The sequence below is a fragment of the Lingula anatina genome, chromosome 8 (genome assembly GCF_051362555.1).
Source record: "Lingula anatina isolate TDL-2025a chromosome 8, LinAna3.0, whole genome shotgun sequence".
NCBI classification, from domain to species: Eukaryota; Metazoa; Brachiopoda; class Lingulata; order Lingulida; family Lingulidae; genus Lingula; species Lingula anatina.
Genome location: NC_141774.1, coordinates 20,226,668 through 20,238,538, shown reverse-complemented (window position 1 = coordinate 20,238,538; position 11,871 = coordinate 20,226,668). Strand labels below are relative to the sequence as shown.

General features: G+C 38.9%; 1 protein-coding gene across 1 annotated transcript; it reads right to left on the bottom strand.

Annotated features, from left to right (window-relative positions):
• Positions 1–9,083: 9,083 nt before the first annotated feature.
• Positions 9,084–11,871, bottom strand: LOC106175975 (uncharacterized). The gene is made up of 2 exons (XM_086994284.1): positions 11,407–11,871; positions 9,084–11,034 (listed from the first exon to the last, which is right to left on the bottom strand). Exon 2 carries the CDS (start codon positions 10,760–10,762, stop codon positions 9,677–9,679), a length of 1,086 nt encoding a protein of 361 aa, XP_086850410.1. The 5' UTR covers positions 10,763–11,034; positions 11,407–11,871; the 3' UTR covers positions 9,084–9,676.

Below are 11,871 nucleotides of genomic sequence, written 5' to 3'. Positions count from 1 at the left end.
CGGTAATGACGTCATGACGTCTGTGCAAATTTTTGGTGCATCTCGCAGTGAAGAAATACATATCTGCAGGTTATCAACCGGTGAAATATTAGTGAATATCTAGTGAAAATATCTCTATGTGTCGCAATTTAGGTCTCATTTTAAGTTATTAGATTGATGTTTGCCCAATGGTTCTATTGAAACAGCAAGGTCCATGTCAGTGAACAGAGTTTGTTGGTACAGCTTTACGAGTGTGACAAAGTTGTATTTGTCTTTTGCTGTTACGTGAGGTAGTAAATACAACTCTGTTATAAGCTTTCATATTATTTATGAAAGACTTTACAGTTAGTTCCCGCGCCGCTTTCTCTCCATCTCTACCATTACCTCACACAATCTCTAGCGACCTTCTCTCCGTTTACATTATACACAGTTGTATAAGTATCACAAGAGCATGTCAATTAACTCAGTTACTCTACAAAACACTCCCGCTCCTTATTCACTTGTGGCTGTCAATTACTAACATTACACCTGCATTTCAGTTGACACTTATTCTGATGTAGTTCTCTCTCCCTTTTGAAAGAGAATATTTCATGTCTGTAGGCTAATTAAAATGACTGATGGAGGGGGGGCAGCTGTTGAAGACCCACAATTCGTGTAAGCAGTGTCTTTGTCAACTAAACGCTGACTGAAGGAAAAGCAACGCACTTTCGATGGAGTGGAAAAAGGAAAAGGCTACAGCTTTGTAGATTTAAAGATTAAAAATGCGGTGTTTTCCTAATAAAACTTGTGAGGAGGGAGGGAGGGGGGGGGGCAACAGCTCGTTATCTATGTCCCTTGATTTACACAAGGATGAGCAATTTTGCCGTCATTTCGATCGCATGCCATTATACCGCTTCAAATTAAACGTATATTTCACATAGTTGTGTAGAGACAAATGACTTCATTCAAATAATTGCTATTGCAGGTGCGAGTAAATTACTTGACAGTAAACCGCATTTAACTACAGGACGTAATATATTTGTCACAATTTTCTCGCATTTGTTCTGCACGTCAAAAGTTCAATAATCGCATTATTGAGAGTCATTTTGTTTAATACCAATAAAACACTTCAAAGCCAAATACATTTCGATTACTTGCAAACAAGAGCAAAAATCCACAAGACAATAAATAAAAAACAATATATATAGCATTTGTAATAAATCAATGCAAAAAGCGCGTATAACTAAAAAGGAACGGTTCACTAAAAACGTTCTTCTAACTTTCAACCAATTCCAGAATACTTAACATTCGTATACACTTAGGAAGTACAGGATAAAAAGATAAGAGTAGACCATAAAAATGTCCACAAAAAAATAAACAAAGACAAGAACCACAGATTATGTTCCTTATTACGTAGAAAGAAAACAGCATGCAATTATTCTTAATTTAAATGACCAAAAAGCTTTATTTGCACTTTGCTGTGTTGATCTGTGGGCATATATGACATTAAACAACAAGGAGATACTGGAATGTAACCAGCCTTTTACGCGGAAATTCACGTATCGGAACATGCAAAAAACAAAACATAAAAACTTAAAATGCTTACAGTATATTCATAATAAGGTTTTGATTGAAATGTGTGTCCTTGCATCTACAGCACGACTACACTTTCTTTAATTTAAAACGTTCCACTTGCACGAACTCTGGCCCCTGCCTCTATTTTGGTATTGTCGCGTTTATGTGTTCATGACCCACTTCTATCTAAATTATCTTTAACAGCATTGGCGATTCAGATACAACTTGATTCAGTACGCACGCTTGATCTACTACCGTGAAAGTTATTTGGATGTGGATTCGTTTTTGTCAATCCAGGCGTCGCCGCAGCACTGCCCTCCCGTTGTCTGCAAAACGCGCGTCTTATTTCGTTTCTGAAAACACGTGCAGAGGCGACATAGAGGTAAAAGTTAATACAATGGTTTACTTTACTCAACAAATATAAGGCTTCTCTGACAACGTTATAAATCATCGGTATATCTTCATCAAATGAATACCCCTGCATCTCCATCGTCGTCAACCAGATGTCAAAACCATATTTCGGCCACGTCAAAATGGTGAAAGAAATGGGCGTGGTCAGGAGCAAAACGTGGGTTTTCTGGGCGAATGATTCCCTTGTTGATCCTGAACTTGCACTCGCTGCTGGTGTCGTCGTCGACATCTGCCGACGTCTAGCGCTGGAGCGCGACAGTTGGAAGATGATGATGGCCGTTAAAACAGCGATCGTCAAACACAAGATGACGTGTATGATTATGAACATGTAATTGCCGGCTGTTATGACAGAGAGTTTCGTTTCTACCCCGACGTAGCACATAGATAAGTTGTAGCCGTTGAAGGCCAAGACGACAAAAGCGGTCACGATACACGCTACGATGGCCGTCCGTCTTCGGCACAGATATGCAGCCTTCAACGGCCATTTAACAATGATCAGTCTCTCAACCGTCACTGCCGTCACGTAAATCACGGACAGATACACGAGCGTGTCACTCACAACATGCCCTACAGAATCGATCGTGCAGACATGATCAGTTGAAGGGGGGCTCAGGTGAAAGTTCAGGCACTCCCCTGAGAGGTACAATAGCACGAACTCGTCAACTGCCGCCAAGAACAACAGGTAGACGAATGTGGACCTCGAGCGGAGACGCTCACTGCGGAGGACAACGATGAAGGTTAGGAGGCTCCCCACGAATCCAAAGATGGTCAGGACGTACATTGTGGCACACCAGCATTTTCCTTGATACACCCAGCAGAGCTCCTGTGGGGACAGGCCGGGATACAAGCTGGCGAGGTCGAAGCCCACAGAAGCAGTTGTGGTATTCATGATGAAACTTGTGTCGAACTTTTGAGTTCCCAGGTTGACCTTTTTTGAGACTTCAGTGTCGATTTCCGAAGTGATCCGGAAACGGTTTGCTTATGCTGGATAGTTTTCTTTTAAGCACGCGTGTTCTTACGAGGTTCTACTATTTTTGTGCAGATTGTCGTTGATTCACTCTTCTCTCGATGAAGCAACAGCGATGTGGTTTCTGGGATGCTGCGCCTGTCGTTTGACTGTATCTTTCCTGCAATGAGAAGATGAAGCAGGAGGCTTATTTCACAGCAACAATTTGAGGTGTGTGTGTTTGTGTGTGTGTGTGTGTGTGTGACAGCTATCCCATCTAAAATTGTTAACTGTCTTCAGAGTGGATTTTAAAGCGCGCAGTATTTCTTGCCAATTTACAATGAAAAAATAAAATAAAAATCGAATAAATTAATAAATGAATATATATCACAAAAAATAATAACATCACTTTTTCACGTCGCTGTGTATAATTGTATCCGATTAAATTTCCAATAATTGCAATTTTTAAAATAATGTTCGCATATGCGTTTATATAAAGGAATGCATCAAGAGATAAAGGTAATTATTATTTCCATGCATGATCATAAGAAGCAACACCCAGACTACATCGGATAAAAGATTTTTCTTTTGTTATATTACATCATTTTGACAAACTAACAGCGGATAATGGGGATGTCTGAAAATAAACAAGTCTTTTCTTGAGTGAAAAAATAGGTAAACAAACGAGACTCGATATTTTTGTTTAGGGGAACGGGATGACGTCGCACTGGACATAAATGGTCGTGATATTTTAATATCATATATTTAAAAATCACTGAAGAAAAGTGACGCAGTTTAATGACAGACAAATGTATTTGTAAACAAAACCTGTTTTTTTATTAAAGTACATCATAGTAGTGCGAAATGATTATGGTGAATAGCGAATGTAGTAGCAGTTATGTACACATTGAAATAACAGGACAATTCATGTACAAAAGCTATGCATCTATTATAAGTAAAACTAAATGTACAATAATAATTATTATCACTATTGCAGAAAACCAATAGATATCACGCACAGAGGGTATTGCTTCAGCTTGAGAATTCCCCTATAAATTACACCTTCCTTTCATCATCCGTGCCCTTAAAACTATTTTATTGTGGGTGACACAAAGTTTGATGGGTTCATTACTAATTTGTGGGAAGCCGCGAGTTATGAGGGCGAGTTAGTGGATGCGGAGCTTGACAGCGTTGATGATTTATGGGATGGTTCGAATGTAACTGATGAACAGTTGGCGAATAACGTAGAGAAAGTCGAAGGTGTGCTTGGGATGGGGTGGATTATAGAAGATTTTATAATCCGCGTCGAGTAAATGTACGACGGATGAAAAAATTTCAACAGTAAACACGGACTGTCAGCTCACATTCTCACATTTAGAAAAAACCTTCGTCTTAATTCTATTATGATTCCATTTTTTCGTGAACTTTTCAGTTTAAACAATAACATGGTTCAAGGTGTGCTTTCTCATGATTGGGTCAATTTTGTTTAACAATTTGACACATTAGACTATCCCATATCCGATATTGTTCACGTAGGATATCTGAATTTACTGACTTTACTGCTCATTCTGAACGAATTAATAAGAGTTCTACAATCTCAGGAGTTTAGGCTTGATGCCTCTATGATTTTGACTGTTTGTCACGTCAGTATGCCCCGCACATGGGCGTCAGCGGGGGGGGGGGGGGGGGGTCAATGGGGTCACTTGCCGCCCCCCCCCCCCCTGAAATTTTGGAACTGCATTTTTATTGCGGGTACCCAGCCAATCATTATCTGCCCCCTCATTGACTTTGACCCCCCCCCTGGAAAAATGGCCCCGCCCTGGAGGAGCCAGATTAAAACTAGGCTCGATGGGGATGCAGAGTTTTCTCCATGCAAAGCGCTCAATAATTCAAATTTGTAATGGGCCAAGAGATCAATTATGTTTAGCTCGAGCACTTGTTGTTGCTATGGCCTACGTAAATAACGATCTTGAATAAAAAACACTCATCGATCACCGTTGTCTCGAACAATTAGAACGCGCTCGAGACCTGCATAAAAGTGCTGGTGTATCATAAGGTCCCTGTGGTGTCCCAGAAATTAAAAAAAGTTTCGGTCATATTTGGGTGATTATCAAATATTTGTGTTTTCAGGCGATCCCTTTATGGGTTAGATACCTAAAGGACGGCCAGCATTGAAAGAATTGCTTTTATTTCATCATAAGGGGCAATATGACGTCATAACTTCTGTAGCAGCTTTCATGGGTAGAGCATACTCCTGTACAAAATGTAATTAATGTTTTGATCACATCCGCGATCATTCTTTTGAAAAGTTTTGTGAAAGGTTTTAAAAAGATCCGTTTTATTTACAAATACATTTATTTGTCTTTACATTATGGCACTATTTTCGGCGTTTCCATTCCTGTCCAGTAACGTCATCCCGTTGCCAAAAACAAAAATGGGGAGTCTAGTTTGTTTGCCTATTTTTTCACTCAACAATAGACTTGTTTATCATTTGTAACATCCCCATTTCCTGCCATTGGTTTGTCAAAATGATGTAATATAACAAAAGGAAAAAAACGAAATCTTTTGTCAGATGTGGTTTGGGTGTTACTTCTGGAATTTTACAGTCTTTTAACGGAAAAGACAAAGAGAGAGAGAGAGAGAGAGAGAGAGAGAGAGAGAGAGAAAACCGAAAATGTGTCGCAGGATACTGTACTTTTTTCTGTATATTGAGACATATTTTTTTTACCTTTTACATACCAGAAATACGCTTCACTGTCACGAATCTTCTTCGGAAGCTGCAGCGATAAATATATACGACTTGAATGGCTCTTCTAAGTTGCTGTCAAGAATATTTTGGAAAAATATTTTATGTTGAATCAAATTAGACAGCGCACACCAAATCCCTTCTGATATATGTAAGTTATCATAAAGTTACTTCTCTTTCAAATTTCTCCGTGAAGTCGACTACTAGAATCAAATTGTCCAAAGTCGCTTTCGTGCACTCTCAACTCAACCAGTCCTTCTACATTCACTGTCGGAGTTGAAATACGCGAGAGTTTCTCTCACATCCATTCGATGCAGTGCTATTCCTGCCACTCATTTATCTGGGATAGTTTGGGCATGAATTTAGCACTAGATAATAAACTGCAATCTACAATTCTCGTGAAGTGAGGTCACCATTAGTACATACATAATGCATATATTGTTTCGGTTCAGAGTACCCCCTGAATCTAGTAAACATCAATAACACAATTTATAATTTAACAATTTATTAACTTAACAAAATCAACCAAACAAGTATAATTTTACAAAGATAAACTTATCTCAAATTGTCATTATATTGTTACTTATATGTATATATACAACCACGACACTCTTGATAGGGCATCTACTATGACATTGTCTTTGCCCTTAATGTGTTTAATAAGAATATCATACTCTTGTATCAACAAATCCATCTTGTCAATCTGATTCTTTTTAGACATTTTGTGGAAAAAAGGTGAGAGGATTGTGGTCTGTATATAAGAATGGGATGTAAAGAAACATTCAAATACACTTGAGATAGCTTATACTTTAGACATGATAGGTGTATTTAAACCCTGACCTACTTTATGACCTAAATATTCTACAGTAGTATGACAAAGGTCAATTTTTGCAAGGTTCACTGTGAGGTTTACTTTCACTAAAATGTCGAAGAACGCATTATCCGCAGATGTTCCCTCCAAGTGTCACTGTAGATAATGACATCATCAATGTAGGCTTCTCACGCTTTAAGATCACGAAGAAGAGAGTGAATCATTCGTTGGAAGGTGGCTGGTGAATTTTTCATCCCGAATGGCATCTCACGTTTTCGTATCCTACCAGTAGTACTCTCACTAGTTAACCGGCATATACTTAACAAATTAAACAACTAGTGGTTTGCGTTCTAAAATCTATTTCATCTCATCAGAACATCATTGACGTCAATGCCTTTTTAATGCTGTGGTATTAAGTGCGACGATTGCATGTATTTGAGAAATAAAGTCTGTTTTTTCTAATATCGAATTGTATTTCATAAACAAACACTGGATGTTTTTCATCACTTTTTTGTTTTATTTAAATTTGCATGTATTTTAGTGCCGTTCGTACCATAATTGTCAAAATTATTTATGGTATATACAGAAACTGTAAGTGTCTGTATATATTCTGATTGGTCTGTCTGTCGGAGCTGTCGCTGTCGCTGTCTGACACATGACGTTCTCAACATAACTTCTAAACCGTATTTCTGTTATACATTTTTACTGAGTGACTTTGTTTGGTAAAGAGGCAGGCAGATTTTAAAAATCGGCAACATTGGTTTACATTCACGGTAATTATTGCTTACTTGTGATTTTTTTTTTTTTTTCTCATTTGCCAGCTTTGCTACCTTGTTTCCCGTATGGTGTCTGTTTATTTTCCGGCTTTGCTGTCTAGTTTTACTTCAAAATTGCTGAGTGGTTTTATTTAGTTAAAATGACTTATTTTATTTCTGATATTATTCTTTGTGAAATATTCAAAATAATACAAAAGGAGCGGGCATTTGGAAAATGCATAAATTTGCTAAAAGCGCTTTGTTTAATAATTTTATTTCGCTGAATAAGTATTAGATTTCTGAAACATGCATCTACTGTCATAGCTTTTAATCAGGCAGGGTCTTTGCACGCAGCAATTTCATAGCTCAATTCTGACAAAATGCTCAAATATTTTATATATACATAGTGAATATAAAATTTATTTTGTTTTTATTTAAATACATATATGAGAATCTGTACAAAAGGATATTTATTGCTTGGAAACAAGAGGAGACGTGTTAATCCGTTCATCTGATTGCAGTCGGAGAGAGTCCCCGTGGAGTTGAATTGATCTACGTAGAACGACATTTCCTTGGGAATGGGCCCTTCCTTAGTCTCAACCAGAGGCCAGCTCGGTAATGACGTCATCTCTGCAAAAATTCTGTGCAAATTTTTGGTGGATCTCGCAGTGAAGAAATACATATCTGCAGGTTATCAACCGGTGAAATATAAGTGAATATCTAGTGAAAATATCTCTGTGGCCCCAAGAATAGGGTGCATTAAGAAGGGTTTGAATGTGTCGCAATTTAGGTCTCATTTTAAGTTATTAGCTTGATGTTTGCCCAATGGTTCTATTGAAACAGCAAGGTCCATATCAGTGAACAGAGTTTGTTGTTGGTACAGCTTTACGAGTGTGACGAACTTGTTGTCTTTGTCTTATGCTGTTAAGCGAAGTTGTAAATACAACTCTGTTATAATCCTTTATATTTTTTATGAAAGACTTCACAGTTAGTTCCCGCACCGCTTTCTCTCCATCTCTATCGCTACCTAACACAATCTCTAGCGGCCTTCTCTCCGTTTACATTACACGCAGTTGTATAAGTATCACAAGAGCATGTTAATTAACTCAGTCACCCTACAGAACACTCCCTGCTCCTTATTCACTCGTGGCTGTCAGTTACTAACTTTACACTTGCATTTCAGTTGACACTTATTCTGATGTAGTTCTCTCTCTCCTGAAAGAGAACATTTCATGTCTGTAGGCTAAATATAATGACTGATGGAGGGGGAGCAGCTCTTGAAGACCCACAATACATGTAATCAGTGTCTTTGTCAACTAGACGCTGACTGACGGAAAACCAACGCACTTTCGATGGAGTGGAAAAAAGAAAAAAGTCTACAGCTTTGTAGATTTAAAGTTTAAAAATGCAGTGTTTTCCTAAAAAAACTTGTTTGTGTGTGTGTGTGGGGGGGGGGGGGGGGGGGAGGGGGGGAGATGAAGCAACAGCTTGTTATTTATGTCCCTTGGTTTACACAAGGATGAGCAATTTTGCCGTCATTTCGATCGCATGGCAATTACTCTGCTTCAAATTAAACGTATATTTCACACAGTTGTGTAGAGACAAATGACTTCATTCAAATAAATTGGTATTGCAGGTGCGAGCAAATTACTTGACAGTAACCCGCATTTAACTACAGGACGTAATATATTTGTCACAATTTTCTCGCATTTGTTCTGCACGTCAAAAGTTCAATAATCGCAATATATTAAGAGTCATTTCGTTTAATACCAATAAAACACTTCAAAGCCAAATACATTTCGATTACTTGCAAACAAGAGCAAAAATCCACAAGACAATAAATAAATTACAATATATTTATATATATATATATATATAGCATTTGTAATAAATCAATGCAAAAAGCACGTATAACTAAAAAGGAACGGTTCACTAAAAACGTTCTTCTAACTTTTAACCAATTCCAGAATGCTCAACATTCGTATACACTTAGGAAGTACAGGATAAATAGATAAGAGTAGACCATAAAAAATGTCCACAAAAAAATAAACAAAGACAAGAACCACAGATTATGTTCCTTATTACGTAGAAAGAAAGCAGCATGCAATTATACTTAATATAAATGATCAAAAAGCACGTACACCCTGCTTTATTTGCACAATGATGTGTTGATCTGTGGGCATATATGACATTAAACAACAAGGAGATACTGGAATGTAACCAGCCTTTTACGCGGAAATTCACGTATCGGAACATGCAAAAAACAAAATATAAAAACTTAAAATGCTTACAGTATATTCATAATAAGGTTTTGATTGAAATGTGTGTCCTTGCATCTAAAGCACGACTACATTTTCTTTAATTTAAAACGTTCCACTTGCACGAACTCTGGCCCGTGCTTCTATTTTGGTATGTCGCGTTTATGTCTTCATGAGGCCACTTCTACCTAAATTATCTTTAACAGCATTGGCGATTCAGATACAACTTGATTCAGTACGCACGCTTGATCTACTACCGTGAAAGTTATTTGGATGTGGATTCGTTTTTGTCAATCCAGGCGTCGCCGCAGCACTGCCCTCCCTTTGTCTGCAAAACGCGCGTCTTATTTCGTTTCTGAAAACACGTGCAGAGGCGACATAGAGGTAAAAGTTAATACAATGGTTTACTTTACTCAACAAATATAAGGCTTCTCTCACAACATTATAAATCATAGGTATATCTTCGCCAAATGAATACCCCTGCATTTCCATCGTCGCCAACCAGATGTCAAAACCATATTTCGGCCACGTCAAAATGGTGAAAGAAATGGGCGTGGTCAGGAGCAAAACGTGGGTTTTCTGGGCGAATGACTCCCTAGTTGATCCTGAACCTGCGTTCGCTGCTGGTGTCGCCGTCGACATCTGCCGGCGTCTGGCACTGGAGCGCGACAGTTGGAAGATGATGATGGCCGTTAAAACTGCGATCGCCAAACATAAGACGGAGTGAATGCTGATGAACATGTAACTGCCTGCTATCAGGATAGAGAGCCTTGTTTCAATCCCGACATAGCACATGGATAAATTATAGCTGTTGAAGACCACAACGGCAAACGCGGTCACAACGCACGCTACGATGGCCGTCCGTCTTCGGCACAGATATGCAGCTTTCAACGGCCATTTTACAATGATCAGTCTCTCAACCGTCACTGCCGTCACGTAGATCACGGACAGATACACGAAGGTGTCATTCATGAAGAACCCCACAGACTCGATCGCGCAGGCATGATCAGTTGAAGGGGGGCTCAGGTGAAAGTTCAGGCACTCCCCTGAGAGGTACAATAGCACGAACTCGTCAACTGCCGCCAAGAACAACAGGTAGATGAATGTGGACCTCGAGCGGAGACGCTCACTGCGGAGGACAACAATAAAGGTTAAGAGGCTCCCCACGAATCCAATGATGGTCAGGACGTAGATCGTGGCACACCAGCATTTTCCTTGATACACCCAGCAGAGCTCCTGTGGGGACAGGCCTGGGTACAAGCTGGCAAAGTCGAAGCTGAGATAAGCGGTGGTGTTGTACATGACGAAATTTGTATACTTGGTTTGATTCTTTGAATTCAGCGGTCGATGACTTCTTTTGGGACCTCAAAGCCGATTTCCTGTGTGTTCCAGGAACGGCTCACTCATGCTGCATAGTCTTATATTTAGTAGGCGTGTTCTTACGAGGTTCTACTATTTTTGTACAGATTGCCGTTGATTCACTTTTCTATCGATGAAGCAACAGCGATGTTGGGACTGGTTCTAAGTAATTGTGGTTTCTGGGATGCTGCGCCCGTCGTTTGACTGTATCTTTCCTGCAACAGAAAGATGGAGCAGTTCGCGTTTTTGCAACAACAATTTGAGGTGTGTGTGTGTATGTGTATGTGTGTGCACGCCCGCGTGCGCGACAGCTATGTCATGAATGAACTGTCTTCGGAACGGTTCTTAAAGCGTGGCGTTTTTCTTCCTATTTAAAACAGAAAAAACCAAATAATAAAGAATTAATTAATATATATCACCAAAAAATTACAGCATCATTTTTTCGTGTCACTTAGTATAATTTTACCAGATTAAATTTTACCATGAAACCTTCGTATACCTAGAAATACAATTTACCCAGAGGGGACCTTTTCTTGGCAAAAGGGTGGTTCTTTTGAACCCCCTGATTTTTTGTACCTTTTACATACCAGAAAAAGACACTTCACTGTCACAAATCTTCTTTTAAATACTGCTTTAATTGCTCTTCTAAGTTGCTGTCATGAATGATGACTTCTCGTCTGTTTTGGAAAAATATTTTGCTTGAATCAAATTAGACAGCTCGCACCAAATTCCTCCTTTTATATATATGTTATCATAAACCTAATTCTCTTTCAAATTTCTCCGTGAAGTCAACTACTAGAACCAAAACGTCCAAAGTCGTTTTCGTGCACTCTCAGCTCAATGAGTCCTTCTTCGTTCACTGTCGGAGTTGGAATGCGCGAGAGTTAATCTCACATACATTCGATGAAGTGCTATTCCTGCCACTCATTTATCTGCAGGTGGTTTGGCCATGATTTTAATATACCACCATCTAGTGAGGTTAGGCCTACATAAATACATACATAATGCTCATACATTAACGTGCGGGTTCGTTCATTGGTGTGCTTGGAAAC

Bases quoted from the DNA above. Each gene is read 5' to 3' on its own strand.
- LOC106175975 (XM_086994284.1), bottom strand. From the start codon at position 10,762: ATGTACAACACCACCGCTTATCTCAGCTTCGACTTTGCCAGCTTGTAC.